The following is a 26,890-nucleotide window of genomic DNA, read 5'->3' as shown; positions in this document are numbered from 1 at the left end:
TATTCCAAAAATATTAAACCTCCCAGAAGCCCTGTCATATGGCATAATAGATCTTTGTCTGTAGTGACCCCAAGCAAAAACATTTCAAATCCAAGTTTTATAATAGTCAAATTTATTTCTAGCTAAGACAAGGATTTAATTTTGAAAACAGCCTGGTCTGCACCACCCATAAAGCTTGTTAATTCTCTCATTATATTTGACAACGCTACTCCCCTCTGGTGGTGTCAAAAAGGAAAGCTTGTATTCCCTTGTTAAAATTACTAACGAAAACTGGAATAAAAACTAACTTAATTTACCCTGCAAAACTAAGATTATTCTTGCCTGATGGAAAAAAAACATTTGATTCCCTAGAAGATGCAGTTTCCTCCATCCAGATAAATAATTTATGCAAGTCCACTGATGATATGGACTTGAGTGTATCATTAAAAAGACAGGTTACAAGGAATAATTGGGCAGTTAAAGAGAACAAAAAAAGCTCAGACACAAATAAACCTATTTTTTAGCTGTTTATATTTATTTTGTCCTAAAGTAGTCTGTTTCTGAAACACCTTTTAAATGAAACTCACCTAAAGGTAATACTTTTCTGTTATCCTTATAATAATTTTAATTTACAAGTATTAGTTTCCTTTTTACTGTAATACTGCTGTTTTTTTTTTCACTAGGCAAAGTATATAGCAATAAGTTATTTTAACTATACTATTATGAATCCAAAGGGAAATACTAAAGTTAAACAGTTTTAATTTTTATTTCTTTTCTTTTCCTTTCTGTCCTCTCACCCCTCCCTTTTCAATAATAAATTAGTAACTGAGTAACTTTAATAGTATGGGTCTGGTCTGGGACTGGTTTGACTGTTGGGAAATGTATATGTGAAGATTGGAATGTAAAATCTCTATACAGTTTTATTATTTATTTAGCAATATTTTTACACATAGTGCTACTGATGGTGGGGGATATAGCTAAAATGTGTGCACTGATATGTTTCTATTCTCCTTTTTCTTTCCAGAGATGTTACCAATGTTGTTTAGCTTTCTCTTGCTTATTTGCTGCTAAAAAAAAGTATTTGTAGTTAAAACACAGCTTGCAGAAAATGACTGCAAGCCACTTGTACTTAAAGATTTTCTTTTCAGCATATTTTCCCACCGTATTACCTGAGAAGAGTTTGGCGAATGTTTTCTGCTTGGCTTGAGCTTCTGTGTGTCTTTACGTCACCCTGAATCCATATTGAACAGTTTGTAAGAGAGTGAGGATGTGCTTCACAACCTTTAACCCCTCAGAAGCAAGAAGCAAACAGAATACAGAAACAGAATGCTAAAGCAGACTTTTTAGAGGATCTAGATTTTGAAATGGCATTTTTCTTGTATTAAAGAGAAACTATAAGTAGTACAATTTAATATAATAGTAATTTTATTATAATTCTGAACCATTCATTTTAGTTCTATGGTCCTGGAATGTCTGCTTCAAAAACTGAAGGAGGGAACAAGTAACATGATGCACAAAGGGTACACATTTGATGTGGGGCACATAAAGGAGTTTTTTTTTTTTTAAGTCTCAAACACAATACAAAAGTCTATGCATAATAGTTACTGATAATTAATGTTAAATATTTATAATATTATTATTGAGTATCCTATTCCATCTGCAGGTGGTACAATAAATACCATAAATGTAATCCTGCAGTTTCTTATGAGTATTATACCTAGATGAAAGCATTTGTCCATATTAGGTAATGTTGTAGCACTACTTTATTAGCAAGAGGACTCAAATATGTGTCTTGTATATGGAAATAATGGAAATAACATAATCTGAATCACATACAACTTCATTAAAATATGTCACATTTCTGTATGAAATACAGATGACAGCAGTTTGCTTTATATTTCAGTCTTGTTAGATAATGATCATGAATGTAAATAGTCAACATTTATGTATACTGATATTCACAAACTTATAGACTGTGTGAGAGATTAGATTACTGTTTGCAACCAATTATGAGGATATTGTAGTGAATGTGGTGAGAATGTAGGTACATTTTTATACAGGCAAAATGTCAGTATAGGTACTGGTTTATAACCCTATTTACAAAGTATAATAAGTACAAGCAAACTGTTTGTTATACAATGTTGCACATATAGTACACAAGTCTAGGTCAATTACAAGCACATGTACCCTAAAATGACATTATTTACTCGTGACACAGAGTTTCTTAATTCATATAAATATTTCAAGTATTAAGAATGGTATGAGTATTTCGTCAAAATAATAATATGTAAATAATTGTTAGATATAAATACATGGTAGTTATAATTGAATAGTTATTCAAAGTTCTTATATTCGATAGGTCTTATAATATATTAAGCTTGTTGTTTATCCCTTTTGTTTGTTTACTAGTAATATAACACCTACTTAAGAGTGAAAAATGTCATATGGTAATTTCAGTTTATATACATAGAAGTAGTAGCAACAATGTGATTGGCAGCGACACAGTGTTGTTAGCAAGCAGTTTGTATAAACTTTTCATCAAGCCTGGTATTCTTTATTCCATGTTGGAGGTTACAATTTTTTTAATTTTGATTTTTTACATCATTTTTATTGTGTTTGTTCATAACAAGTTGTTCATATGTTAGCTTAATGCTTAATGCACTAAATCATTGCATAGTAGTTTTTAAATCTTATGTGCCAATAGATGTCAGCATATAAGTGTATTTCATTAAATATTAATGTGTTAAATAACCCATTAAAGAGAAGCAGTTTAAATAAGTATTAAACTGCATAAAGCATTGTTTTTTTTTTTACAGGAAACTCATTTAGTGACTGAAGATTTAAGTAGGTTGATGTTAAAAGACTATTCACTTTTAGTTGATTCATAGCTTGGTTCGAAAAGAAGAGGTATTCTCATTCTCTGGAAAAAAGTGTTATGTCTACCTAAATAGTGGATTCTTTTTTTGATAAGAATGGTATGCTGGGATTGGTGGTAACAGAAACTGATAAAAATATTACACTCTTATTAATACTTATTGGATTACTATAATTGGTGCTAAAACAGTTAAGAAATAGTTAGATATTATAACACTGTACTCTAAAGAAGAAATTATGATAGCTAGTGATTTAAATGCATTTTATCAGACAATGACACAACAAATGTTAAATAAATGAGGCTATCTTCGGTAGAAAAACATTTAAACCATTATGTTAATACAATGACTATAAGAGATATATCAGATTTAAAACTAGCTTGTTCTTTAAAATATACTCACTATTCTTTTAGATTTGGGACTCAAACCAATATTGATAAAGTTTTGGTATCCAATGCATTACACTCCAGAATAGAGGATGTACTGATAGCTTCATATCCCTTATCTGACCATAATGCTGTTACATTTAACTTAACTTTAAGTTCAAATAATTCAATTTTTAGCCAAAGACTCCCAGCATATATAAGTAAAATAAAACAATTTACTGCATGTTTTCTTAAAGAGATACATTAATTTATAGATTTAATAATAATGGTGAGGTCACTGATGTCATACTATGTGACACGTTAAAAGTTTACTTACATGGTAAAGATAAAAACTGGTATATATGTAAAAGAAAGGAATGGGATAAAGAGTTAAATGCTCTCCAAGCTGAATTTGATAAATTAAAATTAAGCCTTAAACCCAATGATAAAGCTGCAAATACACAGTTGAAAAATCTAAATCAGAAATATCTAGAAATTTTACACCATAACATTCCATTAATCTAGAAAAAAATAAATTACAGTCGTACTCAATAAACCCGAAGGGCCTCCATAATAGCTATTAGATAAAAAAAACATGAAAAAAATAAATCATATTACGGAGATTGTTTATAAAAAGGAAATAAATCAATCAAAATAACAGATTTGAAATATATATATTAAAAGTTTTAGCAAATATTATAAAGAAGTTAATAAAACAAAATCAAACCTGAGTAACAGCAACGTAATGAATAGGTTCTTTTAAAAAGAAAACATACATAATAAACTAACCAAAGAACAGAAAAAGAGGACAGATAAGTCTTTCACCTTTAAAGAATTAAAAGACCAAATTAATTAAAAATCTTAAAACTAATAAAGCACCAGGAATGGATGGGATAATTCCTGAGCTGTATAAACTTTTACCTGATAATATCTTACAAATTTTACTAAATATTTTTGCTGAAGTTATGAATACCTCTGTGAAGATATTCTCTTATTACACCCATTTTAAAATCAAATAAAGACCCTGCTCTATGTTCTTCTTATTGACCTATATTACTCTTAAATGTATACTACAAGATTTTCATGTCTACATTAGCAAAAAGATTAAATCAAATACTCACTGGTTTAGTAAATGAAGATCAAACTGGGTTTACAATCAATAGGAAAGTTCAAGATAATATGACTCATTTATTTGATTGATATGGCAAACAAAAATAAATAAGAGTTATTAATAATAAACTTAAATATGGATAAAGCTTTTGACTCTGTGAAGTGGCCATACTTGTTCAGACTATTTAATGAATATAATTTTTTCCACTGATTCATGAAGTTAATTGCAAAACTTTATGATAATTAAATATCTTTTGTCAAAATTGGCATGATAATTAAATATCTTTTGTCAAAATTGGCTCCTTTATATCCAGCCCATTTGATATCATAAAACATGCCAAACTGGGATGCCCTTCACCCCTTTGTTATTTACACTTATTATACAGCCATTTGCTAATTATAAAAGATCTAATATAAACATTAAAGGTTTTAAAATAAATGAAGAATAAATTTTCTTCTAAAATTCATCTTTTTGCTGATGACATTCTGCTCGTTAGTGGTAATACTGAACTCTTGTTGGATCATATAGTTAGTTCTATGGATTACTTTGAAAATATTTCAGGTCTGAAATTTAGTCGCAATAAAACAAAAACCTTACTTACAAATAAGGAAATAACCATCAAGTTCTTACAAAAATTTTACATGTGACAATTCGCAGTTAAAATACTTAGGAACTGCTAGTGAGACCAATGATAAAAATATATAAATTTTGGTAAACTACCATAATCTAATTGACACAATAAATTAACAGATAATTGGAATAAACTATTTTTCACATTTGAGGATAGACTTACTTTGACCAAAATGATAATTTTATCTAAAATCGTATTCCTTAGTCAGTCATTAACTCCCCCTTCTAAAAATGTTTAAAAAATAAACTCTATTCTACTAAAGTTTTTATTCTACCCAAAAAAAGCAAGAATCTCCTTAGACTGGTACACCCAAAGCTTGGAGGAGGGAGGTATTAGATTCCCTAATATAGACTTCTATACTAAGTCTGTAATTATTAAAGTAATACCCCTGTGGCTTGACTCCTCGTATGTTTCTTGTTGGAAATCAATACACAAAAGTATAATAATAGATAACAATAAATCTGTATTAGAATCTTATACACATTTGAAGATCAATACCTTTTTTGGGTTTTAAAAGACTATATATTAAATGAAAGATATAAGTTTACTCTCTATCCCTTCATAAATCAAGTTCTATTAATCCTTAAGATATTTATGAATCTGAATTATCTAATGAAAGAACTACTAATATTATTATTTCCTACGGCATTCACAAATGTATCTTTTAATACAAGGAGAATGTTTGATTTAAAGAATAGTAACTTAATTTATTGGCATCAGTTTCTGAATGGGAAGAGAGTACACTCAGCTGATTATTTGATAGCTAAATACAGTCTAAAAAAATAGTTGGCTAGATATACAAACATGTAAGGAATATATTCAAGACAAAATTAAAGTATCTTTCGACACAAAAACTAAAACTATTAAAAAAAATTCTAGACTTATTTTCTACTACAAATAATAATCCATCAAAAGGTAAGTCATACTTATCAATCATATATAACATTATTAGAATTGCATTTGTTCCCCCTGAATTATCATTTTGGAATTACTCAATAAAAATAAATAAAGAAGAATTTTCTGAGAAAAGTAAAAAAATATATCCTTAAAATCTGCAGGAAAATCAACCTCCTCACTATACTGGAAAATATATACATGGAAAATTATACACAGTTTTTCTAACACCCCACAAAATTGATGTTATATATATAAATCTGAAAGAAAAGAAAATGCTGGAGATGCAATGAAGTTCTTGATGCAAATTGGGTTCATGTGATCATGGAATGTGACATATTGTCATCTTTTTGGGCTGATTTTAGAAGCTTTTGCCAAGCATTGTGGTCAGACAATTGTACTATTACAGATTCCTTAACTTTGTTCAATGCCCCAATCCCAGACATTATTCTGGTATTGCAAATGCCTCTTCTTTGGTCTGTCCTAGCTATTGCTAGGAAAGTTATAACTAAAAACTGGAAATGCAAAACTACTCTCTCTTTTACTAGTGAATTTATTTGTCCAGCAAAATCTGTTTGTAAAAATGAATTATCAATTATAAAAATAAGAACTAGAAATGTAACTCATCAATACATGTCCTGGCTAAAACTTAATGATCTATTAGAAAAGTACTAATGGCTTTGTGTATTTAATATTCTCGTTATGGACTTTTGTATACAGCTTTGTTTTACCTCATTACAAATTACTGAAATATTGTTGGACTACGAAAAATCAAATAAAAACATTAATACATATATATATATATATATATATATACGCTCACATAATTTTACTTAATTCCTCACTGATATCAGCTGAGAGGTAGCTTTTGGATGCATCCGTACACTTTAATGGATATGGAGCCATGCATGCATTGTAGTACATCCATTAAAGTCTATGGACACACTTGCACATACTCCATTAGTGATATTACCAAGTATAAAGTTCATTGAACCTTTTGGTGATGTCACATAGGGAAATTTACTTTCGTCACAAAGAGTATACTTTTAAAATTGCTATTGTAAAATAGTTTCCAACAGAAAAATACATGATGGTGCTGGAGGCACCACATGCTATAGTAAAAGTGAAATAAAAAAATAATGGTATTATCTGATACAACTTTGTATATTAAACACATTGAGTGCAATGTGAGTAATACAAGATACAATGCAGCTATTTCTGACATATTTTAAAACATTTATTGTTCATTCAGGATTTTATATGGATGAGTGCTTTGCACAGTATGACACACTCACTGATACTTATTTAATTTTGTATTAGAAAATCTTAGTATATAGTTATACATGCATATGAAAAGGTGATATTAGAAGCTGAGAAGAAAATTTTGAACTGTGTGATTTTGGAATACAAAGTTTGGTGTAAGGATTTGCACAGAGATAAAAACATTTTTTAAAACACCTTTATTTAATTATCACTAGTGATATAGGCAAATTTACATTTATACAAACATAATCAAACTGTATTAACAAACATTATACTTCACACATATTAATGGGCATTTAGCATTAGGAAAATCCGCGATAATGAAGAAATTTTTCAGAAAAGAAGGAGATGGCTGGTGTGATATCAAACTATTTATTGAGCACTAACTATTCAAATTCACCCTATTACAATAAAGTAACTTGCAGTCCAGTACCTATCCTCAGCATCTGCCCACATGACAATATTAAAAACCTGGTCAGAAGTGCAAATAAAGCTCAATGATTTTGTTGAATTCCTTTAAATGTTATTTAATGACCTTCCAGTATTGACTAAGCAACAATAATGCCCAAGAGGGTGTGTGTTATTGTGGAAATAATGCCAGCCCAGGGGTGTTCTGAGGCCCAACACATTTTACATCCAAAATATAGCACTTTAAAAAATATCTAGGAATTTACTTTATTTTTGGTCCCTTCCTCCTAAACATCTGGTTTGTTACTGGTCATTGGAGATTGAAGTTACTAAATAATGACATAACATTTGAGTTTCAGACTTTTATTTCCTTTAGGAAATTCATGCTAACATAAATCCTTTTATTTAAGCAAGTCTGTAATTTTATAAGAGCAATAATTAAAATATTTTCCTATTTATGAGTCTTTGTTCCTCCTTTATTTTAGGCTTTATCCATATGTCTTCAGCTGAAAGGTCCAGAGGTATGCAAAGCTTTTTACTGCTGCTACTGCCAGTGGTCAATCTCACTCACTTACTCTCTCTCTCTCTCTCTCTCTCACACACACACACACACACACACACACACACACACACACACACACACACACACACACACACACACACACACACACACACACACACACACACACACACACACACACAAACACACACATACATACATACACACATTCTCTTGTGCTTTTAAGTATACATTCACTCACACACGCAGACAGAAACATCAACAGACATGCACGCATGCACGCGCACACAGACACACACTTTTTTCTGTTTCATTTATTTTTTTACACTGGCTAAACAGCAAAAGCACTGCTTAGTGAGTGTAAAATAATAGCTTGATCGATCTTTCTCTCACTCTCATACACGCATACACTCTCAGACGCAGACTAAACACACTCACACACTTTTTTTTTATTTTAACATTTTCCTTTTTTATTTTACACTCACTAAACAGCAGAAGCGCTACTTAGTGAGTGCAAAATAATGGCAGCTGTTCCACGGTAGCTTGATATGCTGTCGTAAGGTGGTGGAATCGTTTTTCAGTGGGCATTAACGGTAGATTAACATCCTGCTGGAGAACGTTCATTCTCCAATCAGGGTACGATCTACATGTTGCCCATTCTCTAAGGCTCAAATAAATAAGTAGTAAAAAGTATCAAATCATTTGCAGAAGTGCCTAAAAGTTGCTGTACTTCACCTTCAAAAAGATAAACGGAATGCTTAATACTCGAAATGATAGCAAAAGCAATTGAAAAATGAATGCACACTTTTACTCAATGTTACCTGTAGCATACATAAAATTATCCCTCAGGAGCAAGATGCATAACACTAGTCACCACAGTTATGTTTGTATAACAATGACAAGAAACACTATAACAGCATAAAACTCAAAGACAATGGAACATGGATGTGATGTAATACCTTTTACTGGACCAACATAGTTTTTTTGCAATTACCCAAGCTTTTGGGCTAGCAAGTGCCTTTCATTGGGAGTTAAATTCCTGATGTTAGGTACAGTGTGTACATACCCACTTATGCCTAGAAAGTGCTGCAAATCATTTCTTTCTTTCTTATTGGGTAAAAAAGACACCTGAAAATGCCAGCCTGGAGAGAAGACACCTTGGACACAGACAAAGTGTGTATTTGCATGTGTGCTTTGTGCATGTGCGTGTGTGTGTGTGTGTGTGTGTGTGTGTGTGTGTGTGTGTGTGTGTGTGTGTGTGTGTGTGTGTGTGTCTGTCTGTGCAAACCTGAAAATTTGGCAGACCAGGTTATGGCCTGCCATAAAACTAAAGGTTCTTCCTCTATGTCACATTAGAGGAAGTGTTCATTTTGCAAATAAGTTAACAGCTTAAGAGACTGCTGTAACAAGTAATGAGAAAATAAATCACACTACAAGAGATGTGTAGGGAGATTAGTTAAATCCAGGAAAGGAAAACAAGAAGTTATCATTTGTATTAATATCATAATACATATAGCAATGGTATAAATACTATTAACAACTACTTTTCTAAAACAAATCAACAGTGAATACTGAGGGACTAATATCATTCTCACAACAATCTGACACTAATAAGCTAAATGAAGTACAAGAAGATCAAGCTTGCAAGACCACATACTTGATAGATTTAACATAATTAATTAAATTAATTAAGACGCAAAGGCCACAAAGTGTAGATAGCCACTCTGCTGAATTATACAAAAATTATTCCAAAAAAAAAAATCATCTATTAATAACAATGTGATGCACCCCTCTTGGAAGTCAGCAACAACAAAAGTTTCACTAAAGTTACAGAAAGATCCAACACATAGTTACTTGATACGAAGCTAAATTTGGTATACCGTAACCACAGAGGATTTTATATCCATAAGGTAAATATGACTTAATCTGGATATGGTGTTATTTGTCACAACAAATTATCTTAAAATAAATAACTTAATTTCAGTCAGTGGCCAGATAAGTCCATGTGCAAGGCCCTTTTTCCTGTCAGCATGTCAAACAGTCAATTAAATAAATCAGTGTTGACTCTGACAAAGCATAATTTTGTCCACAACAGATTATATCAAAATAAATTAAGAGTGATAATACTAAATTTCAGGACATAGTGACTCACTCAGTTACAAATCTTAAAAAATAAAACATGTTTCATTGAAGAAGTTTCTGATTGGAACTGAAGGATACATTAGATGATGCAGAAATATGGTTTATGCGAATCTTTTGTTCAGGTTTTATAATCTATATATGTTGCTCATATTCTTGTAATTAAAATGGGCCCAGGAATTTTAAGCAAACTCTCATATGAACAGGACAAAGGCAAGGGTGCCTGATCTCTCTAGTGTTGCTTGAACTGGCATCAACATATTATCTTAGGGATACAAGTCCATACTCAGTGCCACTAGGTAAAGGTTTTAATCCCTTAACTGACTTCTTTAATAGCCACACCTTTCAATGTATAAATTAAAATAACATTTACCTTTGGGACCATAGTCATATTAACACCTATGTAAATGTCAACAAAGAATTTTGAAATAAACACAACTCAGATCAAAAACTAAACAGACCAAAGATTGACTGACCGTTATTAAAGATGATATTTCTGCCCCAAATCTTGTACCTAATAATAGTGCCAGCAGTACAACCTATGCATTCTGTTGTCAAAACATGTCATAATTAGTTACTGAAATTCATACATTTTCCCTTTAATCCTAACATAGGTATGACACATCACAAGCAATGTAATAGGATGGTTAGAAGATTCCAGACTTATCTTACATTGTAGAATAGAAATAATTAGACCTACTATACCTTGTCTGGATGAGTCCTACACAGTCAGATAGAAGACGTTACATACCAGTGTTTGCAACTGTTATAAAATAATACAGGATGTGCAGATAAGTGGAATGGTGGACTTGACTTTAATATACTATTGGCACAATTTTTACGGACTCATATAATCATGCAAACTTCATCCCCATATGTAGATTTAATATTACTACTCTTTAGTAGAACTAATTAATGTAAGTTCATCATTAAAATATTGGAGAGCTTAGATATTTTACATATAAGCATCTGTAGGATCTTTTTTAGTTAATCATTATCTAATAAATCAGCAGCATATACACAGCAAAATGCAAAGTGTAGCTATACAGCTTCTATTACAAGATAAAACATAACATATCAATGCTATAGCTACATAAATGATTTTGCTAATTTAGACTAAAAGAGATTACTTCGGCATAAACACAATTTTTGTAATGAGGAAAGAAAGCTTAACTAAAACACAGCTACCAGAAAATCCAGAGAAGCAGAATGGCAGCTTTCATCTCATAAGAGAGCTATAAAAGTCATGTTTTTTTATTACAAAGAACTGTAACAATACCATTTATGGCAATCCTATAAATATGTCATTTTTTTATATTTGTTTAATTTAAAAAACTAACATTCATGAGGAAAGTGGACATTTAGACTGCATGCTCATTGTAGAAAGACTGAAGTTGTATAGCAGAACTGTAAGACAAAAATGTGAATTTCTAAACATTTATGTGTAATTAGGGAAGCACTAAAAACCAACATAAAGAAATGTAGCATAAACTTTTCAGATCTGCAAATGCAATCAAAGTCATTCTAAGAGAGATCAAAAATGAAACTGTCTCATGCACAATCCTAACATGCCCAGAATAACATCTGTAGGCAGGCAGAGATTACAAACAGAAGTAAAAAAAGATAGCTATGCCATACAGCAACAATACATGTTAAAGATGTGGATTGTTACTACCTACTGGCTATAGCATTTCAGTCTTCAGACTTTGACCACTGGGACCAAACCTGCCAGTCCGAAGTAAATTCCACAATTACCCACACCTTTCCTAAAGACTATGCCATATTATACAATGAACAGAGTAAATCTGGCTAATTCAACACAAACGTACTGTACTGCAACTGGATGCTTCATAGTACAAGTGGGAGTCAATTCTGTAATAGTTTCTTCTGGAATGTTCACAGTGACACCGTGTGCAGTATCACAACTCCTTCTCACCGTCAAGCCCAAAGTGTGGCATAATCGGCATTCAACACTGGTCTTAAATGCTGATAACTACTGCATTTCCACGCTGCTAAATGCCATGTGTCTTGCTGGCTGCAATAACTCATGATTATGAATGTAAACATATATAATGCACATTACACAGGTGCTGATAACTAGTTGTTTAGCATCTCAGGGACAAGTTTATACTGGGAAACAGTACAGATTTATTTATTTATTTGCAGTTTGATTACTGGGAAAGTCCACTGGGCCAAACTGACCCATGTTTAGTGGAGGCCCAGGGAGAAAAACTCCAAGATGCATTATACAATTTAGATACAACTGATAGTTAATATTAAAGATAATATTATGTAGAATAGTTACTCATAAATGCATTCAATATCATGCATAGTTAACAAATTCATTAAGCTTGACGGTAGGGATCATACAGTTTCATTTGAGGAAAACCTTTTAAGAAAATGTAAATACACTTTACATACATACATCAACAGTAGAATGCTATTTACAATATTTACAAGGTTGGGCTGTGTGAGGGTAGCTGTAGGAGTTGTTGAGAGCTTAGAGAGAAGCTATAGAAATTGTTGAGAGCTTAGATAGGCTCATAGGAAGATAACTATGAGAGTTGTAGAGCTTGGGAACCAGAGCGAGAACCCCCTTGGGTTAGGTTGGGTAAAGGCAGGTACATTTCCATTTAGTGGACAGGTGTTTGAATAGTTGGGTTTTGAAGTTTTCTGAGTTTGGTATGGTTATTAGTGTGGAGGGAAGGGAATTTCATTTTTTTGCCTAGTGAGAAAGATAGGAGAAGTTGGTCAGCAGGACATTTAGGTTTATGGATAGTAATTAAGTTCTGATTTTCAGATCTGAGAGCTCTGTTGGGTGTAGAAGGGGGAAGGATGTTAGTTAGAGCAGGACATTTTGTTGGGTGAAATATGAGTCTATATGCAGTAGTGAGTTGGAGATAGTCTAGTTAGTTTGGGAGTTCAAGCCAATTCAGGGATTGTGGGGTTAGGCAGTGATGGGTGGTATTTTTAGATTTAGGGCAAATTTAGAGATTTTTGTTGTAGCAGTTTTCTATTTTAGAGGTGATAGAGGAGGACAGGTTGGTAAGGAGAGGGGCTCCGTATAATAAGGAAGGAAGAAGATAAGTTGAGGCCAGAGTTTGCTTGGTAGAGTTGGAGAGAAAGCGATTATTCCTACACAGCATACCTAGCTTTTGGTGGGTTTTCTTAATATTTTGTTGAATATGAATATCAAACTTGAGGTGTTCATCTACAGTAATGCCAAGTAGTTTGGCAGAGGGGACTACTTCTATAGGTGAATTGGTTTGACTATAGACTTTGAAGTTGTTTTTATCGTACGAGAGGGTCTTTGTGGGAGGGAATAGTAGAATCTTTGATTTATTTGCACTGAGAGAGAGGTTGTTTTGGTACATCCAGTTTTCAGTTGTTGAGAAGGCAGTTTGGGTTTTAGTCAGCAATTCAGAGAGGTTTGAGGCAGAGCAGACTAAGGTTGAATTGTCTGCATATTGAATGATTTTAGCATCAGGAACAGCAGTGTGAAAGTTATTGATGAAGATGTTAAAAATCATTGGCCCAAGGATGGATCCTTGTGGTATGCCAGTTGGGGTAGGTAGAAAGGAAGAGATGGAGTTCTTCCATTTGACTGCCTGTAATCTGTCTGATAGTTGGAGAACCAGGATAAAGCATTATGTGAGAGATTAAGGTTTGAGAGATGACAGAGAAAGTGCTTGTGGGAAACAGTATCAAAGGCTTTAGACAGATCGAGTAAAACAGTAGAAACTAAGCGTCCTGAATTACGGGCTAGATTGACAGTTTCTAGGAAAGAGAGTAGAGCAGTTATTGTGCTATGGCCTGGATGGACGCCATACTGGGTAGGAGTGAGAAGATTGTTTTGGGTCAGGGAAGGCAAAAGTTGGAGGTGGAAGCATTTTTCTAGGATTTTGGAGATTGGTGAGAGCAAAGCAATGGGGCAAAAGTTTGAGATGCTGGTATTTTTGCCTCCTTTATGAAGAGGAAGAATATAAGCTGAGCGCCAGAGTTTGGAGACATATGATTCTTTTTTGGATCGGTTGATAATGATGCTGATTGGGAGAGCAATGCCATCAGCAGCACATTTTAGGAAGAGGGAATATTGTCGGGAGCATTAGAGCAAGGTTTAAGTTTGGACAAAAGTTTTTTTATAACATTAGTGGAGATGGGTTTGAGTTCAAACAGATGAGGTGAGTTAGAAGGAGGAGAGTGTAGAGCAGTTGGTTTATTACTGGGAAATGTCTTGGTGAGGGTAGTAATAGTGTCTATGAAAAATGAGTTAAATTCAGAGCCTAGTTCGAGGTCAAATTTACTTGGGTCAGGACAGGGATTATACTTGGAGCCTGGATTGAGGAGTGAGTTTATTGAGTTCCGAAATTTTGGGGGGGGGGCTTATTGTTATTGGTCTGAAGTTTGATATAGTAGGATTTTTTTTTCTCTTTGGTGATTAGTCGTTTTGCATGGTTGCGGAGCTGTTTATATTGGAGCAAGGCATTGACCAGTGTATTGTTTTGGTCAAGCTTCCATAGTTTGTCTCTGTGGTGCATAATCAGTTTTGTCTCTTTGAATAGCCAAACAGCAGTTTTAGTTTTTATCCTTTTGTTTCTTAGTGAAGCTTGTGAGTTTAAAGTATCAAGGAAGACAGAGTTGAAGTATTCTATAGCCTTGTCAAGAGGAAGGATGTTTAGAATTTGCCAGTTCATTTACTTGAAAGTATTTGAGAAAGTAGTTGGGCTGACGCTACTGAGGTTACAAGTTTGAATGTATTGATGCTGGTGTGGGGAGGAATTAGTTGAGCGATGCATGAAGGCTGGGAGGTGGTCGCTAAAGGTATCAGGAATTGTGACAGAATCGGTTATTTTATTTGGATCTGAGACTAGGATCCAATCTATAGTGGATCCGGGAGGGTTTATTTTGATAGGTCGAGTGATGGAAAGGATTATTTGAGTGAAGTTATGGAGGTTAATGGATAGGGAGGGAGAGGGGCAATTGATTTTATTCCAGTCAATATTCACATCACCAAGGATATAAGTTTCATAGTTAATTTCAGTAGAGACCCATAGGAGAATATTTTCGAGTGTAGAGATATTGTTACCAGGTGAGATATATAGGGCAATGATGCAGATATTTTTATGTTTATTTAGTTTTAGAATTCCAGCAGTTAGTTCAGTGTTCTGGAATTGAGGAATTGGGATTTGGATGGGGAATTAAGGTAAGAAGGTTGCAGTAGACTAGGGCAGTGCCTCCACCTTTTTTATTTAGTCGGTCATTTCTGAGACAATGAAATCCTGGGGGCAGAATCTCAGAGTCGGAGATAAAGGGCTTGAGCCAGGTTTCAGAGATTGCTAAGATATCTGGTTGGTTATGGCTTAACCAAGCTTGAAATTGGTGTACTTTGTTGTTTAGACTATGTGCATTAATTGTAAAAATCTTTAGGGTGTTGAGATAGGAGGAAGAGGGTAAGGAATGAGTGTTGTTAATAAAGGATGTAGGACCAGGGTTAGGATGGATATCACCAGCTTGAATTAGGTTGTTGAAGGAGATATCCTTTAGCCATATTGGTCTGCCAGGCATGAATTTTGGTAGATTGTAAATTGGAGCAGATATATTAGAAGCACTGGTTCTAGTGATATATCAATTATAAGTATGTTCAGAGAGACAAGAAAGGGCTCTGTGTGTGTGCTACGTCTCAGATAACCTGCAGCATTCTATAACAGTGAACCAAATGGGGTTAAATGAGTAAAGAGATAACTGACTTCTATTTCAGTTTGTTCCATCTAAATGCTGTCAAAATAAGTACATTATTAAAGGTTGTCAGTAACATGCATCATAAGTCCTAGTTGCCACAGTAGTAATCCATATAAAACAGCAAAGTGTAGTTCCCACCATGGGAATCAGTGAGCCTCCAGTAAGTGTGCCTTGTACCAGTGCCTGCTGCAAAAGAACCTTTGCGGTCATGTCTAAGGGTGGAAAAAAATACAGCTGTATATAGGTAAATATTTATTTATTTATTTATTTTTATTTATTTTATTTTATTTATTTATTATATTTTACATTTGTTGACCGGGCTAGTCTAGCTGGATACATGTCCATTTTCAGTAGGCCGGGGAAAAAAAAAAAAAGAGACAGAGAGGTATTTAAAACAGAAACATCTGAAGAAATAATAATTATTATTACATTCAAATAGTCAGAGAGGGTTTAACAAAACACAAGAGAGAGATTTTGATTTTTTTATTTTACATTAGAATAGCAAAATCAAACATTAAACATAAACATGTTAGTTAAGAGAGGGCTTGAAAAAATGATGATCCTGGGCTACATTGTTATTTATTTAAGGCTTGGGGGTGGGTTGGGGCTTAGGTGCGCTGGGCGTTTGCTGCTAGTCTGGATTAGAGCAAGGAGCAAAACTACTGGACTTTAGGAGAGTTAGGAGGGTTTTTTTTGTTTTTTGAGGGAGAGGTCAGGAGGTCATATGGAGGGTTTGGGGGGGGATTCCATGGAATTGGAATTGAATTTGGGCTATCCCGCCGTGTTTGGTGGTTTAATGGTCTGAACTTAGTAGGCTTTTATAGGCTTTGACTAGACAAGGGATGGGGGGGGGTATAGGGAGGGTGATTTTGTTTTGTGAGATTTTTTTTTTTTGGATTGTTGTTTGTTTTTGAGTTGAGTTTGAGGTTGAGTTTGAGAATGTTGGCAGTTGATTTTGTTGGTGATGGAAAGATTTTTTGGCCAGTGATGATGGCATGGCATTCCTGTTATGAATCTGGTCTGATGGTATTTGAGTTCTCTCCTGTTTGTTGAGGTTTGTACTGGGGATGTGAAGGGGATGGAGGAGGGGAAGGGTAAAGGAGTGTGGAGAGGAGGTGGGGAAGGGTTTGGTTAGTTTTTGTGTCTTGAGTTTTAAGTCTTTTATTATTCTACATGTTTCTTTTATTGACATGTGTATCTGACACTGACACTGACATGATGTGGTCATATAAGCTTGTTATCTATGGTCACCTGTGGTTTGTAGTAGTTTGTTGGAGGAGTGTCCCGTGGTTGTTTGGACCATTGGTAGTTGGTGTGTTGGTGAAGGTTGGGTTGTTTGTCTTAGGTGGTTCTTTTGGGTGGAAAGAAGTTGGTGTTTAAATTTTTTGGTTGGGTTTGGTTTTTTGGTTTCTTTAACCATTGTTCAACTAAGGAGAACTTGTTTGGGTAATTTTTTGCAGGTTAGCGAGGGAAACATTTGAGTTTAGCCGTGGGGAGATCCGAGGAATGAATGCAGGTGGCTTTGGGAATGATTTATAAAGGGAAAAAGATATAAAAGAATAGAAGGGGAGGGAAGAGGGAAAATATTAGTTGAATGGTGACAGGATTGAGTGTTTACATTGATAGAGTTTTTTGCCAATTGTTGACTTTGGTTTGCACAAGAGAGGTAATCATTTTAACCAATCCTATGGTTGATTTGAATTTGAGAAAGTTTTGATTTGATTGTTAATGTTTTGACCAGTTTTGAGCTTATAGAAGATAGAATTTGGCGGAGAAGAGATTTATAATTGAGGAGGGTTTGGTTGACTGAGTCAACATGAGAGAGTGTTGAGTCAACAAAGGGGTGATGGGAGATTTGTGAAAAGGGGTGGTTAGAGAGAGATGTGTGAGCGAAATTTATGTGTGTTGTTTGTGAGCAGATAGTTCCAAGATCTTGATGTAGTTAGATGTATAGGAGATGAGTTATGTTGAAGGATGTAGATAGAGGAGTCTGTGGAGATGATTAGATTGATGTAGGATAGGAGAATTGGATGATGAAGATCGAAAAGGACCGGCTTGATCCCAGATGAAAATGAAGGAAAGAGGCTGGGAGTAATGCAGCCGCTAAAATATGGGTAGGGAGTTCAAGTCAGTTCGAATATGGGAGTAAGATATGGGTTGTGGGTTAAGGTTAGTTGTTGGTTTGAGTTTTAGGTTTGGGTTGGGCAGTTGAGTTGGGTCTTTAGTTGGAGGTTAGGGGAGGGATGAGTTGGCCCGGAGTTGGGAAGGTAGTGGTGGTGTCTTTAAATGGTCTCAGTAAAAAAAAGGGTGGTTGTTTGGGCTTTTTGCAAAATGGTTTGAAGGAAAGGTTTAAGGATTGGGGTGGTGGATTTACCCGGATTGAGGAGAAAATTGAACCCAGCCCAGAATTTTTATTTTGTCTTGGAGGTTGTTTGTCTTACTATTTTATGGTGTTTTTTTTCAGTCATTTTGTGGATTCTTTGTGTCAGTTTTAACGCTGTAGAAACTTGATGTTTTAAGTTGGTTTTTTGTAGAGTCCATTTATTCCAGGCCTTTAGTTTGGTTTTTATTTTTGATTTTTTATCTTTGTTAACCAAAGTGCGATAATTTGTTTTCTTTTAGGAAGTCGAGTCAGTCAAGAGAAGTAGGTTATCTAGGAAGATGTCATTAAAAAATTGACACACTCTCATCTAAGGGGATTTAAGGGATGATGGACTTTTGCATGTTTTGAGGTCTGCAAGAAAGGAATTGTGACTAGGCTAGATGACCTTGTAGGCTGATGTAAGCTTTAACTAATTTTCCCAAGCTGAGTATCAAACCTTACGCCGTGTGTCTGTTAAGTAAATAGCTTAAACAATATGGCAACTCCTAATCCCATATACAGATTGTCAAGTCCTTGGTAGTATAGTGAGTTTACTTGATCATTAAGTATAAGCAAGATATTAATCCATCTATAATTGCAACAAGTAAAAAATAATCCATAGATTGCTACTACAGTACAAAAACATTAGGTATAATATAAAGATAGGTCCACTGCCAACAGTCTTACATGCTAAAACAGTGAAGATGCTACAGGTTGCAAACTAACGCAAGCTAAGCCTATGATTGGAGGGGTATCTCAAATGTGTGAATCTGTTAAAGAGAGACTTAAACTAAATGTGTGAAGCTAGTACTAATTAACAGGAAGGCACCATTGCCTCAGTCAGGCCACATAAACTGAGCCTAGGTAGGTTTATTACATAAACTTAGAGATAAGATTATGGTTGAGTGAAGTGACTATGCTGGCATAAAGTAAAAGGTACATTTTGGCCCTGAGAAACATCAACAGTTTACTGCTGTTATTGACACTGATCAGTAAGGAAAAAGAACAAATAATAAACTCAGGAGTCTAAAGCGCTTTTGACTACCTACCATTAAGTGGTGAGACTTCATCAGATCAGAATAGTGCAATGGCATTAAGTGCATTCATACGGTTAACTACACTAAATAATAAACATGTGTACATGACAGACTTGATTACAAGACCAGGAAAAAATCAACTAATGGTGTACTAATAGTTATACATAGCCTGATACAAGATTTATATAAAGTGCTTGCATCAACTAGGCACTAGCTACATAGGATAGGAATACAGTGCATAACCTATGGCTGTTAGCTACCAGTAGGAGTAGATATACAGAGTAGGTATGAAAGATGAGACTTATCCTATTGTAGCTTGGATAAACAGCCTATGACATACATTTATGACCACAGCTCATGTGATCTGTGTTAAAGCAGATAAATACTGCATGTCAAGTAAACTGGATTTAAATCTGACAAAGATTTTTAAGGGTGAAAGCACTCGTCTGTTTGTTTTTCAATAAAAAAGTTTTAATTTCTAAACAAGTTATAATTGATTACTCAACTCTTAAATTAGCTGTATGTCTGATTTTTTAGGATTCTCGGCCAGCAGCTTTGTTGCTAACAAGTACCAGTTTTCTCTGTGGTCTACGTGTGTGTGTGTGTGTGTGTGTGTGTGTGTGTGTGTGTGTGTGTGTGTGTGTGTGTGTGTATGTGTGAGTGTGTGTACATATATATGTATCTGAATGTATATAAACCACTAAACTGGTTAGACATCACCAACTATCAAAAATTCAATTAATTTAAACTGGCCCAAAGTAAACTTCATCACCCAAACAAATGAGTAGCAATGAAGACCTTAATTTCCCTTGCACTCCCCAACTAGATTTTTCAGGTCTACGGACAGATATCTTGCCCAAGTGCCTAGACCAAACAATAAACACAGTGAATCAATGTATTACTCATATATATCCAAATACTGGAATACTCTCCTGCAAGCTTTAACACAAATAAATCCAAAATACATCTAAGGAACCACCTGTTGCAGTGCAGATTATGTTCTTGCCACTCTTCTCTTGGCTAAATGTTGCTGTAACTCTACCCATCTGTAATCTCTCTGTAGTGCCCTTTTGGTCTTTTTGTATAATCTAAACTTCAGCCCTTTTGGGTTTTTATCAGAAGACCCCAAAGCTTCACCACACCTAGAAATTCTTACCAAACAATGTTCTATCTAGCAGTAAGGCCCTACACATTCTATTGCACCGGTCTATTAAACTAAGTTCTTAACATTATCATTGCTATAGTAAAACTGAAATGTTAACTCTGTGGAATATAATGATTTGCAGGCACTATCTCGTGTGTGTGTGTGTGTGTGTGTGTGTGTGTGTGTGTGTGTGTGTGTGTGTGTGCGTGTATATGTGTGTGTGTGTGTGTGTATATGCGTGTGTGTATGTGTGTGTGTGTGTGTGTGTGTGTGTGTGTGTGTGTATGTGTGTGTGTGTGTGTGTGTGTGTGTGTGTGTGTGTGTGTGTGTGTGTGTGTGTGTGTGTGTGTGTGTGCGCGTGTGTGTATGTGTGTGTCTGTTTTTGGGGGGGGTTCATTATTTTCTTTCTTTCTTTCTGCCTTTCTTTTTTGTATCTTGTGTGTGATAGTTAACATTTGCATTTTTTTTCCTTTTGTGTATGATATATTGTATGATTTGTTAACTGTAGAGCTTTTCTGCCCTGTCCTCAGCCGGAAAGGAGCCTGTTATGGCTCAGTCAGACTTTCCAGGTAAACATACTAATAAATAAATGAAGGGCTTTAATTGGGAGGACATGATGGCAAGATTTAAGTGGAATAAGTTGTCTATCCACATAGAACAAGGTGATTTAGGCTTACCACAGCTGAAGGGCTACTTTAGAACTACTCAGTTAAGGCTCATATACATAATGCAAACAGAAGATTACAAATCAAAGTAGACAAAATGATGATGAAACAGGAGTAGTTCACAAAATAAGAAAAGAGTAAGATTTTGGATGCGAGTCCTTAAGAAGAAGAAGAACCAAAAAGAATATTATTTTTATAAAGAAGCAGAACATATTTTAAGAAATAAGCAAGCACAGGAATGGTAAAAGGAGATTTTACCAGTATGAGTAACTTTAAGTAATAACATACAAAACAGGTAAGACAAAGCTGAAATTTATTGGAGAAAATTAGCAAAGCAGCCAAGAAATTGGGAGCAAATTGCGAGGGAAGGAAAGTAATAGAGTAAGATTGTAGGTAGAGACTGCCTTCCCTACCAGGGCTTAATAACAGTGTACAGCAAAGATAAAGGGTCAGGGGAGTGTTATGTGAATGGCCAGCTCTGGCTGAGTTTTCAGTTCAGTTTAGAACATAAGTTGCTGTTAAAAAGGATAATTAGTAGGACATATACAACAATGCCTTATAAATAAAAGAAACAGAAGAGGTTAGCAGACATTGGGCAGTAAGAATGGAAAGGTGATATACAAAGGAACAGTGAAAGAACATTGGTATGTCGCCCAAGTATGCAACAAAGTCTAGAAGGTTTAGGATGTTTGCATAAAACTGTTTGTATAGGTACTTTTATACCCATCCCAAGCAGACTTCAGAGAATTTTTCCTCAGTCAGACAGCAAATGCTAGAAGTGTGATAGGAAAGAGAGGAGTAATTCGTAGCATGTTTGTTTTAGGTATGTAACAAGTCAGCACAATTTAAAAAGCCATACAGGGTACCTTGTCAGAAATGTTGGGGAGCAAATTATTGTAACTAAGGAAATTATTTTTTTGAGCAGGGATATAGAAACTGAATTACCTACACATAATAAGGCTTTACTAAGTTTAATACTAAAAAAAATACTGGAAAATGGAAATCATAAACCAAAGCAACTGAAATTAAAGTGCTGAACATTGTAAAGGAGATAAAAGTATTACAGGTGGGACCTTTAGAAAGGGGAAGGACAAACTACATAGAAATAAATGTAATTTGTGGGAACAACACATGCAGAATAATGATCAAGAACAGGAGAAATGAAATTTCAGGGAAGGCAGGACTTGAGTAGTTTGTGCAATGCTGGAGTGAATAAATATATGTTAAAATAAAGAAAATATAATGTACAGTGCATGAAAATGAAAAAAAAATGTTTGTAATGGTTTGTTTCCTTTTCTATTAATGTACACATACCCATGTCCTTCCTAAATATATACAAAATTAATAAAGGTGTTTAAAAAAGCTCATGGGAAGAGATGAGAGAAGCTCACGGGAAGAGATGAGAGAAGCTCTTGGGAAGAGATGAGAAAAAACAGGTGCTGAAGAGGCATCAAATTAAGAAATAGCACTGATAAAAAAGGGTTGAACCGAGTTGTGATTCTACTGCACCATCATGCAAATTGATTAGGCTTATGTGGGATCGGTAATCTAGTGATAGGCTGTCAAAACTCCTTAGGGTTATGACAGTGAGAGGGTCACTGAGACTAGAAGAGACTTTTTTTAACTAATGATTTCAGGGCATAGTATGAACTCCTAATTTTTTTTTTCACCATATGTTAGCCATGGCTGTTAAGAGCCAATAAGAAATTGTTATTAAATGCTCAGCTGTCAAGTCTAAATCACGATGTTGCAAGCAAGACTGATCAGGCTACATGATAATTAGATAAAAGAAGAGGAACAGAAAGCTTTGATATTCCTGTGTGTAGTGATGAACCTTTTGAATGCTCAAACTAGGAAGTGATCATTAAAAGGCTGACATTATTCCAGAGATTAAGGTTTTACTTAAATTGGGAGAAAACTTAGTCTTGCATACTTCCTCTGCTATTTTTCATTTGGATAATTCATCACCAGTAGTTGCAACTGTAGTGAATTGATCTAGACCCTACAGTTGAAACTGAGTGTGTAAAAAAGTATCAACAGCAAGTGGGGAAAAGGGCATATACTTTTTACTTGCCTTACAGTAATCTATACAGTGCCATATATACTAACTGCAGTTCAGTGAAATGAGTTTTCAGTAATTTGAGTTTTCAGCGAAGTGGTCAGGATGAAATGAAATTCAGTGAAATGAGATTCAACAAAACAAAGTAGACCCATATATATATATATATATATATATATATATGTATATATATATATATATATATATATATATATATATATATACATATATATATATATATATATATATATATACATGTGTGTATATATATATATATATATATATATATATAGATAGATAGATTTTTTTTTTTTTTTGCACAGTTAAAGTAGACACAAGAAGGAGTTATCAGTATAGCTGAGAGTAGATAGAAACAGAGGAGAGAATACGGGATATGAAGCCTGAACATAACACAGAATCCACTCGGGGTCCCTTTATTTGACTTCTCATTTCTTAAGTGCAATAACATAACCTCCTACTAGTTTCATAATGAAAATGAGCTTGTAAAATTTGTCTAGAGCTACATAACTGCTGTTCTGTACTACTGAATGGAGGTTCAGTCAGAAATAAAGTGGAGGGAAAGAAGTTCACTGGACGTAAGATTATAATACAGTTAAAGAAGCTGCAGGATGTGATCAACAGAACAAAGAACCTGTTGACTATTTTAACCTGTAGGCTGCCACAGTATACAAGATAATACACAGTAACCCAGCAACAGCTATGGACTTATTCTACCTAAACTGTTTATAATTACAACCAAGAGACAGAGAGAGAGAGAGAGAGAGAGAGAGAGAAGCTTTAGATGTCATAATTATCCATATTCAACTCTAGATTAATAATTCCCTAGTAATTGTTTACCTTACAGTACATGAATTACAGTTATGTATTTAATGTTTAACTTTTGAGGACAAATTATTAACTGGAGATGCCTGTGTTTTTGGGGAAGCTGCTTCCATTTCACAAATACACTTCTATTTTTATATGCTATATTCTGTGTAGAAATAATAATTTAACTAACATTTTCTTTTAAGTTACAATTCATACCAGAGATTATTATTTTGTAAAGCCATCTTCATTTCAGCTGTCACCTCAGCTCATACATGTCTGAAGCAGTGTTGTATGCTCTTGTTAGTTCACAGATAAACTGATCTGTCTACGCAGAAGATACGGTTTAGCAAGTTGCAAAATCATGGACATAAGCTATTAATGCTCCCTGGAGAGGTGGTATTAAACCGCTGCAATCTCTCCACTTGTTGCTTCATTTTGTGAAACCTCAGTACATTCATTTTTCACTATTTAATATATTTTTAGTGATGGAACACAAGACTAATCTTGCAGTCTTGTATATTCTTGTAAACTGGCCATCATTTTGGCACATCGCACTGTATGCCTTTTACTCATTTTAGTACATAAATATTATAAAATATAAAACTATTTTATAAAATAGAAGGGTTCGCTTACAAAAAAAACACTGCACATTAAAATAAAATATTCAAATTCACTTGGTGGCTAATTTATAACTTCCTTCAAATCACAATAACTAGAATTTATTCTAGTGTCTAATGCACTGAAATAATATCATACTTGGGACTACTGACTGCACTCTGCCTTCCTCCTCTGGCCCACCATCCCCAAACATGACATTATATTTGGAAACCTGACATATTCTATTATGTATTACTGCTATATTAAATAATGTATTTATCTACTAGAGGAATATATGCACTGAAGTGCAAGTTTAAATAAATGCATTCTCTTACTGAAAGCAAAGACAAGGATGCAAAAATAAAACACAGTTGCATAAATGCAAACATACAGCATATATATAGATAGATAAGATAGATAGATAGATAGATAGATAGATAGATAGATAGATAGACAGGCCTCTCAACAGCAACTCTAACATCTTTTACAAGGCCCCTTCTGTTTCCTGTCTACTACAGAAACCCCAGTCATTGCGTGATGTGCTGCTTAATAAAACCATTTCGACAGCAGGCAAGGCATTTCCTTATTTCAGTGACATAGGGGAAATGTATAGGTCTACCAAACAGCAGTGCTGTTAGTAATGACTGTAACACATTACTAAAGGAAAAAGTGCAGGATACAGTTTGCATACCAAAACTGTAAACGTGTCAACATCTTGAATCCATCTTACTCCCCCTCGTACGTACAGTGTTCCCCATTCTGGAGTCACTGTTAGTTCCACTACAAAATGTAAACCAAAAACTTACAAAAAGTTAGCTATTAACTTAACTCGTAGCTCGCTTCCGGAAAAGAATGGGAAGGTGGGCAAGTAAATCTGGAAACCCACCATCTAAGCACATGATGGTATTAACGGTTGTACTGTTTAGCCAGAACTGATCCAGTTACCAACAGTCTGTGACTATCCTCACCCATACTGTTAAGCAACCGGTGCCACCCAATGCTGCCAACACTGGCACTGGGTATCAATGTAGCACAAAATCAGCAATGCATTTCGCCTTGCACAGCCCCAGAAGCTCACAACCATAAATCACTTTTTACAGTCAATACCGAACATACCCATTTATGTTGACGAACCGCTGCGCCGCCTGGCACTGACCACAGACTGAAACTTCAGCGAAGCAAGAAAGGTGGGAGGACCCCAAATGCAGAGCAGTATGAATGTAAGCGTTTCTGACAGCTGCAGGAGAACCTTTCCCCTCCTAGCACGCCTTCTCTGAGCTAATGTGCAGCGGATCTCTCACAAGGATCTGTTTTGCAGGCGCTATCTCATTGCAATATATTATTTCCGTTAATTGTGCAGTAATAATCCTCTTTTATATTCTCGGATTCTTCCTATCAATGTGTCAGACAAGTCACACGTACAGTAGTGGTGCTGTAGTGCAGCCTAGGTTATGTGCTGCTGTCTGACGGTATAGAAAATCTCCCCAGCGGTACTGATGCTGAAATAAAATTACAGCAGAACCCTGTGCCACACTTCCCCACACACTCACAGAAGCTACCGGAATTGTCGCGAGAGTGAGCGCGAGATTCAATAGTGGTGTTTATTTCTGACTGGAAGTCTCTTATGGGAAGGGGGCTATTGCTGAACATGAGAATGATATTTTAAGACGTATTCTGAGATGATAATATTTCAGTGGCGATTCAAAATAATAATATTTCCTCTCTCCCTTCTGCCTCATAGTAGTTAAACACTTAATTTCTGACCCACGAGTAGGTGAACTACGAACTGATTTCCTGTATTAACGACTCTCAGTGGTCTAAAAACTTAGTTATTAAAAGTAATCGCTGGTTTTTGATGCCCTTTAGAGCATTCGTTACTTTTTACAACACTGGCATAATTGCATTACGAGTGTAGGGTACTTAGTAGTTTCTTTCTTGTAGTGTGAATTGTTTTTGTTGTTATGGAAACGGGCCAACTGGATTAAGCGAAACATATCCAAGGTTTCTAAACATTTTTCCAAAGATGTCAGCCTGTGTATCCGTAATATTACAGTTACCTGAGACGAAACTAGAAAGGATGTGATGTGGTGGCTGGTAATATTCAACATGTGCCAATCAATTGTCGAATTAACTTACTGCCAGGGAAGTTAAAATGCATTTTATAAAGATAATTCTATAATATTTACTGTACATTCGTACGTGACAAGCATTAGCAGGGGACACTTAGGGCGGGCAGTCGCCGAGTAGTAGGTTTGATTTGATACTGCACGCACTCT

At 34.7% G+C, this 26,890-nt stretch overlaps 1 protein-coding gene across 2 annotated transcripts in view; it reads right to left on the bottom strand.

Moving 5' to 3' along the window:
* The window catches only part of SH3KBP1 (SH3 domain containing kinase binding protein 1), a 1,961,420-nt gene that overhangs the window by 1,934,319 nt on the left and 211 nt on the right, over positions 1 to 26,890 (bottom strand). The window contains exon 1 of one of the 2 annotated variants that reach the window (XM_044072266.1): positions 25,731 to 26,122. The exons of the other annotated variant lie outside the window; for it this stretch is intronic. Coding sequence (XP_043928201.1) covers positions 25,731 to 25,734 — 4 coding nt within the window. The 5' untranslated portion in view covers positions 25,735 to 26,122. Of the gene's footprint in view, positions 1 to 25,730; positions 26,123 to 26,890 lie in introns of those variants that run through there. 2 annotated transcript variants of the gene reach the window in all.

The sequence above is a fragment of the Protopterus annectens genome, chromosome 5.part0 (genome assembly GCF_019279795.1).
Source record: "Protopterus annectens isolate FY-2018-M chromosome 5.part0, PAN1.0, whole genome shotgun sequence".
NCBI classification, from domain to species: Eukaryota; Metazoa; Chordata; order Ceratodontiformes; family Protopteridae; genus Protopterus; species Protopterus annectens.
The sequence above is the reverse complement of the archived record's forward strand: the minus strand, read 5'-3'. Positions and strand labels throughout refer to the sequence as shown.